The 13,531-nt window shown below is 37.0% G+C and overlaps 3 protein-coding genes across 3 annotated transcripts; 1 reads left to right on the top strand and 2 right to left on the bottom strand.

The window, feature by feature from the left end:
* Positions 1-1,476: 1,476 nt before the first annotated feature.
* LOC117620695 (polcalcin Bet v 4) lies at positions 1,477-2,043 on the top strand. The gene has a single exon (XM_034350849.1). It carries the CDS (start codon positions 1,598-1,600, stop codon positions 1,853-1,855), a length of 258 nt encoding a protein of 85 aa, XP_034206740.1. The 5' UTR covers positions 1,477-1,597; the 3' UTR covers positions 1,856-2,043.
* Positions 2,044-2,691: 648 nt separating this feature from the next.
* Positions 2,692-5,718, bottom strand: LOC117620693 (probable serine/threonine-protein kinase PBL7). The gene is made up of 6 exons (XM_034350846.1): positions 4,818-5,718; positions 4,479-4,736; positions 4,223-4,395; positions 4,011-4,090; positions 3,757-3,904; positions 2,692-3,299 (listed from the first exon to the last, which is right to left on the bottom strand). The coding sequence occupies exons 1-6, from the start codon at positions 5,395-5,397 to the stop codon at positions 2,946-2,948; spliced, it is 1,593 nt and encodes a 530-aa protein (XP_034206737.1). The 5' UTR covers positions 5,398-5,718; the 3' UTR covers positions 2,692-2,945.
* Positions 5,719-11,122: 5,404 nt separating this feature from the next.
* On the bottom strand, positions 11,123-13,138 carry LOC117620520 (pentatricopeptide repeat-containing protein At1g77360, mitochondrial-like). The gene has a single exon (XM_034350601.1). It carries the CDS (start codon positions 12,955-12,957, stop codon positions 11,350-11,352), a length of 1,608 nt encoding a protein of 535 aa, XP_034206492.1. The 5' UTR covers positions 12,958-13,138; the 3' UTR covers positions 11,123-11,349.
* Positions 13,139-13,531: the final 393 nt, after the last annotated feature.

Below are 13,531 nucleotides of genomic sequence, written 5' to 3'. Positions count from 1 at the left end.
CATCAAACAGTCAGGGACTCAGCTAGGTTTTGATCTATTTTACTAGAGATAACCATCTACCTTGTGAATACAACATTAGTCATTTCTAGCATCATCCATGATATATATTTTTTTTAAATCTTTGTATCATTCCATGAGCTTCGATTTTACGGAAAATGCAACAATCGTGACCATTTTGCCGTTTTCATGCAAAACTTATCGCCTTACTCGTAATATATGTCTTGATACAGGTTTTCCTAAATGAAAAGGAAAAAACATTATTCTCATTCACTTGATTCTTTTGATCACTGAGAAATTATCTTCATGTGTTGCAATATTTGAGAACGCTGCCACATTCAGAATTAGATTTCCTGATTGTCTTTTAATTGACTCTATTTTCTCCTTGCAAGAGCTATCTACGTGTAGCTTGAAAATTAGAATAGATCAAAAAGCACATTCCGTGGCTGATATTTCTGCTGCAATATCTGTTGGCTCTTAATGGAAAGTTATCTTCTTATCAGAAGGAAAAAAAAAAGTCTGGTACATTACATTCCATTGCAGGCTCAAAAATGCAAAAGCCTATTTTCTTGCAAATCACACCTTTTTCTTCCTTTCTCTTTTTGTGTAATCAATTTTCAGCCAGCTTGATTCCCTATTCATGTGGAATTTCCATTCTCAAGTTCATGTGGAATTTGGAACCAAATTTTCTCGGAAACAGTCTTTTCAGTGTGCTACTAGACAGATCATTGCCCTTTTGTTAGAGCATGTAGTTTTGGAGCTTTAGGCCACTCAATGTTTCAAATATCACCGCATCCATGCATTTCAAATCATCCAACAAATCAATGTTTTCCAAATTGTCCTAGTATCAATTCCTTCATCAATTTCAGGCCATACATTTTTCAAGGTTAAGTAAATTTTAAATGTTTGGTTTTGAATTACTATTCATTGGAAATCTTCATATATAATGGATTTTCAGCATTATTATGCATGTTGTACGGGCTTGTAGCTCAAGTGGTTAAGAGCATATACCATGCACTCGAAGTTCTAGGTTCGATTCCCCCTCTCCTAATATCGCTTGTATAAAGTAAAATAAAAAAATATTATGCATGTTAGGTAATTAAAAAATGAATTAGGAAAATAGTGTTCTAGAAACAGAAAGCACCATCATCGCATACATTTGACGAATATGTTCAAAATATCCCAAACCACTAAAATCTGTGCTCAAAACACCCTCTTACCGACCATATGTTCAAACTCTCCTTTTTCAAGCAATAAAACAGAGACACGTGTAACAATTTGCTTCAACATCGTTGGTGTGAGGATGATGATGTCTTGACTGGTCAAGACCCGAGTATTTTCCGAATAGCAAGCAAGCCATGTTTTTTTAAAGCTTATTTGGGGATAAAATGTTGGGAGTTTCATGCTCAAACCCCTACTTTGAAGGACCACCTTCCTCTTTTTACAAAACCATCTCTTTAAAAACCAGACCTTTTACCTCTCACTCACACATTCATTTCTCAAAAACCAAAACTTTTTCCTCTCAGTCTCAGTCCTTAATTCATCACAAACCAACAACTCAACATAGAAAAAATCTCATCATATCAAGCCACATTCAACAATGGCTGAAGAAGATCCACAAGAAAAGGTCGACCGTGAGCGCATTTTCAAGCGCTTCGACACCAACGGTGACGGGAAAATCTCTGCATCGGAACTAGGGGATGCATTGAAAACCCTCGGCTGCGTTCAATCGGACGAAGTGAAATTTATGATGGCAGAGATTGATACCGACGGTGACGGCTACATTTCGTACCAGGAATACATAGCTTTTGCTATAGCTAACCGTGGTTTAATGAAGGATATTGCTAAGATATTTTAGTTATATGTTCTATTCAATTTATTTATGTCATTCTCTTTTATGTGTGTTAATGTGACTCATTCCATGCCTATGAGACGTGCATTGATTGTTTTTCTTCATTTTGAATTTTTCTAGAACAGAAATGCTTTGGTAGTTTAACTGTAAACTTCTTATTTTCTCATCCTATACATATGGTACATTTAATTCAAGTGTACCTTTTTTTTTTTTTTTTGGTTCAAGATGCTTCATTGAAATAAAGAGAAACCAACATAAAGTCTCCAAGAAGGAGGGAACAACACCTCCACTCAACCAGATAACAATAAGGCAAATAGAAACAGAACTAACAAAGAAAAACTTAGAAAGCCATCCACTAAGACGTCACCCTCGAGTGCACGTCAGCCTCTAACCCACCCGAACTAGGAACTAGGAGGGCAGGGAAGCCCATCCGCCTGCAAAACAAAGACCAAGGAAGATGGGGGTCTGTGTACCCTTACCAATTGAAATCTTGCCTTCTTTTTTTTTCAAATTTATTTATCTCATCAAATTGATACCTATTATCGGTGACCTATAAAACCTACAGGTCACAAATAAAACGTACAAGTCAACCACCAGTATATTGAAGTAGTTGGTATGTGGCCCCAATTGGATTCAGGTTACATATATACACACACATTCTCTTTGTTATTATTATTTTATTTGATATAATGTCGTTATCTGAATTGGGTAAGTTTTGTTACATTCGCCAACTGGCCAAAAGCAAACGTGAGCTGCAAGTTTTGTCCTTCCCCATTCAAGAATCATGATAAATTAAAATTCATAGGCTTCAATGAAATAGCTGAATAAGAAAAGAAGTTTCATAGGGTTCAATGGAACAAGAACTTTTAAACTTAAATAAAAATTTCTATTACACTTTTCCCTATTAGAATAGCTGAATAGGGAGAGGTAAACCGAAGATATTTACAGGCACTTGTTCATCCGACTCCTATTCGGCTATTCATATCTACAAATTCAACACTATTTCCAGTTCTCACTTCTAGCACTCTGTTCAAACTTCAAACAAGCAACAATAAATATTAGTGTTGAAAAATCCAGATAGTTTATGTATCACGTTTCAACGACAGTACAGGTGATCATCTTCTTCAAATTCAGAAACCCCTAGCATAGCCAGAGCTAGGTGACTTTTCATCTCACTATTTGTTTGCTGTAATTGAGAATAACAATCAATAACCAATCCATTTCCCAGAAAACCGGACTTCTTCCTCTTGGAGAAGAAAGGTTCTTGTTCACCTTTAAGTATTGCCATTATCTCGCAAATGCTTGGCCTACGAGATTCTTCACTAGTTATGCAGGCAGCTGCAGCTTCAATCATCCGTGTTATTTGATTTGAATTTCTCAAAGTGCATTTTAGCCGTGGATCAAGCAACTCCTCAATAGAGCCCTTCCCCTTATGCAAGAGTGGTTTTGCCTGATGAAAACATGGAAATGATACATTTGTAATTGAGTATTTTGATTCTTGTCAATAAATTAACACCAACTACCCAGTTATAGCATACAATTATCATCCAGTCATATACACCACGTACACTTTTCATCTGTTTACATTGATCCCAATTGGAGAAAAAAGACAAGTTTTGAAAACTTCCATGGAAACAGCATACAGAAAGATTGATGATTCAGAAAATCCCGCTTTCAGAAAGTGATTTGGTTGGTGTTAACACCCTTGCTAAGAAACGTGTCTATCAGTCAATGGAGTAAGTACATCGATTGAATAGATAAAAACTTTGGAGCATTTTGGCTATAATTAAGAATAAACTATTAACAGAAACTATGACCAGCATGAGAAGCAATCAGGGGCCCATCAATTCACATTCACATAGTCAAAAAAGTAAAGGCAAGATAAGAAGGTAGTAAGATGCACCTACCCATAGAACCAAGTTTTCATCTCCTTGTGACCTTCTTGCTTCAATTGGCTTCCTTCCAGTGATCAATTCCAGCAAGACCACCCCAAATGCATAAACATCGGTTTTATCGGATATTTTCCCATGCTGGAAATACTCAGGAGCCAAGTAACTGCACAAATAATTTTAATTTGAGCAATGTAAAATAAAAGTCATCTTTATGGAACAAGCAACAGGAAAAAGTATTTCTTTCTAGTTAAGTTTCCTCAAGATCATACCCAAATGTTCCTTTGACAGTTTTGCAAAGGAAAGGGATGGAAGGTGCAGAAGTCCATGTGGCTAATCCGAAATCACATAACTGCAAACAGTATCAACAAAATACATTCAATCAATCAAAATGACTTGTATGGTATATAGAGTGAGCTATGAAACCTATTTCAAACTTTACATTCAAACAAGAATGAACTCAATAAGAAAATTCTCCTTTTACCTTGGCTGTTTTATTGGAAGACAGGAGAATGTTTGAGGGTTTGATATCACGGTGAACAATACATCTTTCGGTTCCATTATGTAAATATGCAATTGCCTCAGCAATTCCAATTGCAACCTTATGCCTTACAGACCAAGGAAGTGTTGCAGAGCCCTTCACTCCCTTCTTTTTCTCTGCAAACGGGTTATGTCAAAAATCATTCAAATTCACCAAATTCAAATCAAATTCTTCCATTCAAAAGACCAAGAGAACTCACCATGTAAATGCCGCTCTAAACTTCCCCCAGAGACATACTTATAAACCAAGAACAAGCCCTCCTCTGGATCTATGCAAAACCCCACAAGAGGTGTTACATTTGGGTTTTGAAGAGAGCTAGAAATCATCAACTCTCTACAAAATGCCTTGGAAGACTCCTTATCTTCCTTGTCCAATCGCTTAATTGCCACAGCAGTCCTCAAAATCCCAACTCTACCCCTAAAGACACAGCTCAGAGCTCCTCTCCCTAAAACTCTGCCTACCCAAAACAACAAAATCCATTACAATTTCATATAAAAGACCAAAATTTGATTCAAACAAAACAAACCAAATTAATTACCTTTTGAGAAATTACGAGTAGCAGCAAGAACTTCACCATAGCTGAATCTGACCAAAGTGTGAGCCATTGGGGATATGCTCCTCTCTAATGATTCAAATCTCCTCCATTTCAATTCTTTAGCTTTAGACTCACACAACCCATTGTCCAAATTCACCATCAAAACAGTTGCAGCGGCCGAAGAGCTCATGTTCAAGGACTCAAGCTCAACTTGAGAGCAGAAGCTGAACCTGAAAGAGGAATGAACTGAGTGTGGGTCAGCATTTGTCAACTCTGCTCCACACCCACCTGACTCTGCTAGCAACCATGCCTTGTTGTGCTCTAAATTTATGTTCTTTTTGTTGTTTCCATTGTTGTCGTCGTCGTCGTCGTCATCAATTGGGCTCTGGTTGCTCCTCCTCTGGCGAGGTGGAAGAAAACAGGCCAGACCAAGCTCCCGAAGCATCTTCTTCACAATGGTTTTGATTCTAAGCTCATTATAGTCACAGTAGTGATCTGTACCTACTACAGAGGAGGAAGCGTATAGAGGAGAAGCATTGGGGGGCTCTATAGAGTCAGTGGAAGTGCCTTGGGAGTAACCCATTTTGATGCAGATCTCAATGAGTAAAAAGCACACAAACCCAGAAGCCAGAGAGAGAAGCAAAGACAGAAAGAGACCCAAAGGAAAGAGAAGAGAACAAATATAAAAGTGAAAGCTGCTTTGCTTGCAGGGTGGGAGAGAATTTTCCAATGAAGGGGTGTGTGTGTGTGAGAGAGAGAGAGAGAGAGAGAGATGGGGTATATAAATGGGTCTTTGAATTAAACAAAGGTCGTTGGATTAGAGTGGGAGAAAGTGAAATGAAAGAGGGAGTGGAAAGGTAAGGTTGTGGGCATTGGTCCTCTCAACAAATATTTGCCAGGTGAATGAAAGAGAGGAGTGGGTGTTTATGGTTATGCGGTCGCTTGCTTGCTTTTTGTTAAAAATTTGAATGGCATTATTTTATTTTTTTCCATTTACCAAGAAAAACAAATGGCAATTATTTGAAGTGGGAGAGAAAACGTGATTTGATCCGACAAAAAAAGAGATTCTTCCTGCTGAGCCTATTGTGGACAGCCAGAACCACCCACCAAGAGTAATTTGAAGACAGACAAAGGGTAAAAATGGTAATTTAAAATGAACTTTAAACTTTGGCTCCTATGGTAATATTCACTTGTCATGTTGTGTTGTTCTTGTTGGTGTCGGTAACTCGGTACAAGTCATGATGTTATGCGCTTAGATAATATTCCACGTACTTAATGGTTAAGAGATTGTGTCATTATGGGATTTTAATTATCTAAAAAGTAAACTGAGATTGTGTCATTATGGGATTTTATAGAACACCAAAAAATGAAGAGAAGAAAGAAGTGAGAGAGAGAGAGAGAGAGAGAGGGGGAGGAACTAGACAGGACCAATGTGTTTGATATGATGAATTGATGATGTATTTAGGGAAAAGGGTAAGCTTGTGGTTTAGTGTGGATTTTATACATGAAATGATTCTATGAATTAATAATAATAATAATATAATGAGCAAATGATATCCAAATTGACTTTGTAGTTTGGTGACCACCCAAATGCCATCGAACAGCCGACAACCCAATTTGACAGCCCAACTGAGCTAACTTTGTCACGAGCCGTTCGTGAGCATGAGATGGGCCTTCATTAATTAATTAATTGCATATGATTTGGATCATTAATTTAATTAAAACTCAGATTTGCATTATATTCGCATAATTTAATTACTAAATATGATTTTATATGTCATGGTTGGATGGAATTCAAATCGAAAATGAATCATGGTGGTTTCTTGGTTAATCTGATATAACAAACAGCCTCTATGGAAAAGAAAATGTGAATAAGTAGCTAGTTCTCGGCCAAAGTAACTGTCCAGGCTTTCTGACAAGGACTTCAACCTTCAATCAGAATTTGTGCCGATGGTGATTGTGGTCGCCAACTCAAGCTCTTGCGAAATTCCAAATCTTTCTTTCTTTCTTTTTTTGGGTTGAGAGAATTTAACGTCTAGATTAACTGAAAATTTGTTTGGTAGTTACTTTTGTTGCATTCGTTGGCATAATGTCATATCCGTGATCTACAAATTAAAATAAGTAGTTCATTGCTAGTGTAAATGAGATATTTTGATTTCCACGTTAGATCTCCATTAGACCTCAGACCTCGTCTCACCTAATGCATTGAACCTAAATGGTTAATAAGTTACTAACAATATCAGTGCTTGATTAGATTAGTAGCGAGCCTTTTAGTTTTTAATTGAAGATGACAAAATAAAATGAGAGGATATTGATAGAGGTGTAGATAGAATGGTTCACTAAATAAAACTGAAAACCGGTAGTTTTAATTTTAAGTTAACTTGTTCTATGTCATTACAACTCATTCTCACATTCCAAGGGATGGCGGCACATTGGAAAAACAGTCAGCCATATACTTTTATATTATGCAAATATTTTTGCTTGTCACTTTAATTCAAGGTATATCTTTATTACTCTTTTTAACACTTGACACATATTCATGTGCAGAATTATAGTGAACTCTTTGTTATGCCTATAAATATGTGTCACGTGTTAAAAAGGACGATGATGGTACATCTCTTAAGTTAAAGTAGTGAGCAAAAATGTTCAATTTGTTTATAACTACTACATGAGAGAAGCAATGGAGTCAACCTCCTTCAAAAATATAACATGGATTCTAACTAGGAATTGGTATTTGAAGTGATAATGTGAACCGAATTGGGTTGAAAGAAAAAAAATCGAAAAAGTCAATCTTGGCTTGAATTGGTTTGATTCTCAATTTTTACTGCATAAGAATCGAAATGGACCGATCATATGATATCAACCCATATATATAACTATTTTTTTTAATGAATTTAATAACAAAATTCTAGCATTCTCATCTCTCAACCTCCTTCATCTCCCTCATGGTCTCAACCTCCCTCATCTCCCTCACGGTCTTATAGGTCATTTACGCTTTCAACACTATCATCCACTATTTTTTATTTTTTTTTCTGTTTCTCTTTAAATTCATTGATGGATTAGTGTAAGAGAGTTGAATTTTTATTTTTGGGCTTCGAGTGATGATGGGATAACTCAAACCAAATAGAATCGATTGGATTAAATCAAAACCGAACCAAATTAATTATTTTCTTTGGTTTGGTTTTCGATAATTAATTTGGTTCGGTTTTGGAAGTAAAGCAGACTGAACTCGTGACCAATCCAAATTGTGACAATGTTATGAAGTTTGGATTCTCATGTGGGCAAAAAAATACTTCTTCCAACTTTTCGATATTCCCATTCATTACATGGGCCCTTCTCCAAAACCTTTCCATTCTATGACGATTTGCTATTTGAGTGATTTTTTTTATTTTATACCGGTGATCTTTTGAGGGAAACCAGGGAATTGAGACCCAAAATGAGACCCATCATTGGAAAGTTGTTAATCGTGTCAAAAAGAGACACAAAATTTCGTCCCTGAAAAAAAAAACAGAGACCCAAAATAAACTAATCAGAAAGGATGAGCAGTCAAATCAAAGAGCTATTTGGATAGAAACGATTAACAAGTTTCCAATGATGACACTCAAATACTATGCACATGCATGTAGGAAGTCTTTCAAAGTGGTCAAACATAGAGGAAGAAACCTTACTGTCACAAGTTATTTAACAGAAGAAATATCAGCCAAACCTCCATGAACCAAAAGTACTTCTTAAGAAACTAATTCAGGAACATTGAGGTTGTAAAATTTCTCACATGTCCCATATATCAGACTGAGCGACCTCAACTAGTTAAGTTTGCAGCTCAAGCATGCAAATCTTTTACGATAAACAAATTGTCTTAACTCTAAACTTACTACAACTTACAGAGCAAAAAAGCAATTTATGATCAGGATTAACACGCTCCTGAAGTGACCTTAACCCATTCCTTGAAGCGCAATTATTGATCTTTCATTGATTGAAGAGAGTGAAAGGTTTTCAGAATCCAGATAACTAATTCATTCTAGCTTATTTGTTCCAATGTAGATATTATTTTAGTGATAGACCATGCCAATCCCAGATCAAGGGCAAAGCAAAAAACTTATCCACACCAGGACATTCCAAGATCAACCACAGGAAAGGAAGAGCTAATTTTTTTCAAATGAGATGACAAAGATCCCACAAACTTGCAGCGAGGGAGACAACAAAAATAAACGTGCAAGGTCCAATTCTCATCTTAGCATCATAAAATATGAATTGCCTACTACTGAACATAACAACTCTCAATATTGCTGAGACAAAATTTTCACTTTCAACATTCGAAAGCGAAGGTCTTAGGTTAAGGAACCTGGTAGAGCTTTCTCAAGTATGATGAGGAAAAACAAGAAATTGCATAGTATAGTTTATCCCCCTTTTTACCATGAGGGAGAACAGATGCATACATGCCATCAGACAAAATTCAACAACCCAACAAAGCAGGACATTTACACTCTATTTTAAGTTGGTTCGAGACTTCTGTTTGTAAAAGACATATATATGCATAAAGTTCTTCCTTGCATTGTATCTGGACCTTGAGACATATAAAGTTTAGAATATTAAATTTTCGCATCATATTTGTTCAAAGACTCGCATTGTTTCATGAATGGTTTCTGTTTCTCTACTTGGTAAATTACATACGTTGTTGCATGACCATGCAGGAACCCTTCCAAAGTGGTGAAACATGTAGGAAGAAACCTATCTTCACAAGTTAGTCAACAAAAGTAATATAACTAGAGAAATTAATTAAGGAACATGTAAGTATGTAACTTCTGACATATTCCTAATGTCAGGCTAAGCTGGGCAATAAGGAAGCAAATAATTAATAAGGTTCCTGACAACCCTGATCCTTTATCTTGCATTAGCAAGGGTATCCCCCTCAACTCTAAATTCTGACAACTAATAAAATTAGCATAAAGCATTAACTCGTACCAGAAATGCACTTCATTTCTGCTATCCAAAGTCCTCACCCTTTAATGTCTTGAAGTTGAAGAACACTAGTCTTTCATGAGTGAAGAGAGTAAAAGTTTCCAGATAACTAATTGAGTCCAGCTTAATTGTTCCAGTATATACATATTGTTCATAGATCATGTCAGAGATTAGATGAACAGGAAAGCAATATACTTACCTGAACTGCACTAGAAAATTGTGAGATCAGGTCACAAACTTGTATTGACGGAGACAACAAACATACAAGACCAGAGTCCAAAACACATCTGTTTTTTCTTTAATAGTATCGATCTCACATTTTAATATCACAAAATATAAATTACATAATATTGAACAAAAAATTTTAACAACTCCAAATACTGCTGAGTGAAAAATATAAAAATTTTGACATTCAAAACCCAGATCTTAGGTTAAAAAAACTGGTAATGAGAGTTTTCTTTTAAGTATGATGTGGTGGAAAAGGAAGAGATTGCACAATTACTAGTTTATACACTTTTTCACTGATTGATCAGGGGAACACATGTGCATATGTCACATGACAAAATCCAACACCACAACAAATCAGGACATTTATGATGCCTTAGCCTATTAAGCATAATGAGATTTAAATATGGGATTTAAAGTTGATCCTTATGCCTCCATTAAAGAGAGGTGTTGGGAGTGTTGGTAGTTTTATTAATAGTGTGCTGGTGGTGGGATGGGGGCTGTCAATGGATGTGTTGGTGGTTGTAATGGTTGTGGTGATGACAGCGAGGGGTGGCAGTGGTGGGGGCGATGGAGGAGCTGGTGGTGGAATTGAGGTGGTGGTGATGGCCATGGCAAGGTAGTGGTAGTAGGGGTGGCAATGTGGCAATGGTTAGCGTTGTAGCTTTTTTTTTCCCTCTCTCAAAACTCTCATTGCCTAAGAATTTTACGGATAATAACACCTATTTAGGTAGAATTAAAGTTGGGATTTATGCCCCTCAAATTCCAAATTTTTGCAGACATGGAATATATAGATTTCTTTGTTTACGAATCCCAAAAAGGAAATTAGTATGTCATTTAAGAAATTCTAAGTTTATTTTTAATTTTCAAGTTTATTTTCGTCATCCAAATATACCATTAGACTCCACATAGTTCGAAATTGAATAAGTTGGTTTGAGATTTCTGTTTGTAAAGGGCATATATATCCATAACATTTTCCGCACATTATACCTAGGACATGATAAAGTTTAGACGTTAAATAATACAAAAGATTTTAACCAAGGAAGGAATAATAAAAATGTCTTTGCATCTGAATTAGTGGTCTAGACATAACATTTAGAAGGCTAAACTGATAACAACATTCAGAAGAAAAGAACTAATATTTTCATTATAAAAAAAACCTACGCATCTGAAAGTACTTCTATCAATTGACACAGATAGACAAAATAGGAAAAGAAATGCAACTACAAAGCAGCCATACAACTGTATGACAATATGCAGTTTCACTTTTTTTCACAGCGAACAAAATGTGCAAGTTATACACAAGGCTAACTGTAAAAAAGATGTATAATTCTAAGTACTTCTAACCTACCTATTGAGCTTTCCACTTTCTAAAAAGTTCATCATACAAGTATTCCTTCCTTGCTTGGACGAGGTTCTGCTTCAGCTTTGACAATGTGGAAAATTCCAATTTGATTCCTCTTACAATCATATCCTCTGCGTACTTAACTGCTTCTGGGACCCTATTCAGATCGCCGAGCCCTACAACCAACAAATTCCCAGTATCCTCCAAGCCAGAATGGTAATTCTCTAGCATGCACTTCCAAACTTTTATAGCAAAATAAGGATGCCCCAAATCGAGGAAAGTCCTTACTGCCATATTACAATTAGCATGCTCTGGAACACACTCATTTTTAACCATCTCAGTAAACAAAGTCGATGCCTCCTTCAACTTCCTATTCTTGATCAACGACTTAAACAACATGTCATATGTTTGTGAATTCGGAAATGCCCCATTGTACACCATATCATCCAACATTCTCTTTGCTAAATCTGGATTTCCTTCACGACAATGTAAAGAAATCATCAAATTACACATATTTGTATCAGGTTGGAAACCAATTATCCCTACCATTGCCTGCCAAAGAGCCTCAGCTCCCCGAGAATCGCTATTCTTGACACACTCATCAAGAGCAAGCCTGAAAAACTTGACCCCCGGATAACACCTCTTATCTTTTAAGGTCTCAAAGAACTTCACTGCTTCGCGGATCCCATCAGGCCCCTTAAGCAAAGTATTCAAGAATGAATCATAAGCTGGCACATTGCTCGGGTCCCAACCAATCTCAATCACCATCTCAGAGAAAACCTGCCTAGCACAAGCTACATTGCCTTCATTTTCCCACCCCTCCAACAAAATCGCATACGTATCAGGGTCTGGCTTAATCTTATCCTTAGCAATACGCAAAAAATCAACGGCATCTGAAGTCTTCCCATCTCTACAAATTGCACTCAAAAGGGAATTCAATGCCACAATATCTCTAGGGCATCCATATTCGCTCATAACCTCAAAAGTCATAAAAGCCTCCTGGACACGATTGGCAACTACATAACTACTAAAAACAGAAGCAAAAGTGGCCAAAGAGAGTAACCTTTCTTTTCTCATGGACTTTATGGCGTCCCACATCGCATCAAAGAAGCAATTCTTGCCCAGAAGATCAACAACCAAGTTCCACGCATAGGGGCTGTGGTAGTCATTGAGATGGTGACCAGCCCACCTAAAGAACTTCACGGCGGGACCCGGAAAAGCGTAAGAGAGTTTGAGGACCTCTTCAACGTCTTCTTGGGTCACTCTAACACTAGTCTCTGCCAGGCTTTCCTCAACAGAAAGAGTGTGGGTATTGGCCACTATTTCACAGAGGAGTCTGATCTTGGGAGGTAAATTGGGTGTGTCAAGGTATGAGGCAAAGGTTGGGCGCTTAGGCATGGGGGTTTGGGGAACTGGGTTTAGGGGCAAAGGGATTGGGGTTGAGGACAAGTGGTTTTTCTGAATTGGGGTTGAAGAATTGTGGTTTTTCCGAATTGGGTTTGGGGAAGAGTGGAGTTTCTTGGTGGGTTGGTGTTTATGGCGATTTGGGTTTGAAGAAGAAGAGGGGAGAGGAGGTGGGTAACCATGGCGTCGTTTTCTGCTGGTCCTGGTCATAGGGGTATTTGTAAGATGAACTGAAACAAGAGAATTCTGAAAGATTAAGAGCTTTGAGAACCCTAGAAGAGCATCTGGAAAACGAACGCCGGCTACGGAGTGCAGAGGGCGTCCCTTCCGGGCGAAGAAACGAAGAAAAGAAAGGGAACGTCTAAAAAATTAGGGTTTTTATCACAAATGATCCCTCAGGTTTGTTAAATTATCATCTTTGGTCCTTTATATTTTACATTATTGGTCTGGTTCTTTATGTTAATCCGGACGCATCAATTTAGTCCTTACAGGTTTTGTCAAAATTTCTATTAAATTGATGACGTGGCACATATATAGGGCTATATATCCAATGAGTTAATGCCATATGGATCTGAATAAAACAATTAATTTTTAAAATAGTTTAATATTTATTTTCTAAATAAAATTAGAAAACTAAAAGAAATAAAAGAGAGAAAAAAAAAATGCAACTCTCCCTGCTCATTCCGCCTCCCTCTCTTTCCCCTCCTTTTATTTATGTCTACCCCACCCTCACTGACAAGACCCGCCTCGAATTTTCCTTCGAATTCGGAACGAATTCCGTCGT

This window comes from Prunus dulcis, chromosome 3 (genome assembly GCF_902201215.1).
Source record: "Prunus dulcis chromosome 3, ALMONDv2, whole genome shotgun sequence".
Classification (NCBI taxonomy): Eukaryota; Viridiplantae; Streptophyta; class Magnoliopsida; order Rosales; family Rosaceae; genus Prunus; species Prunus dulcis.
This window is presented reverse-complemented; position numbering and strand designations above follow the sequence as displayed.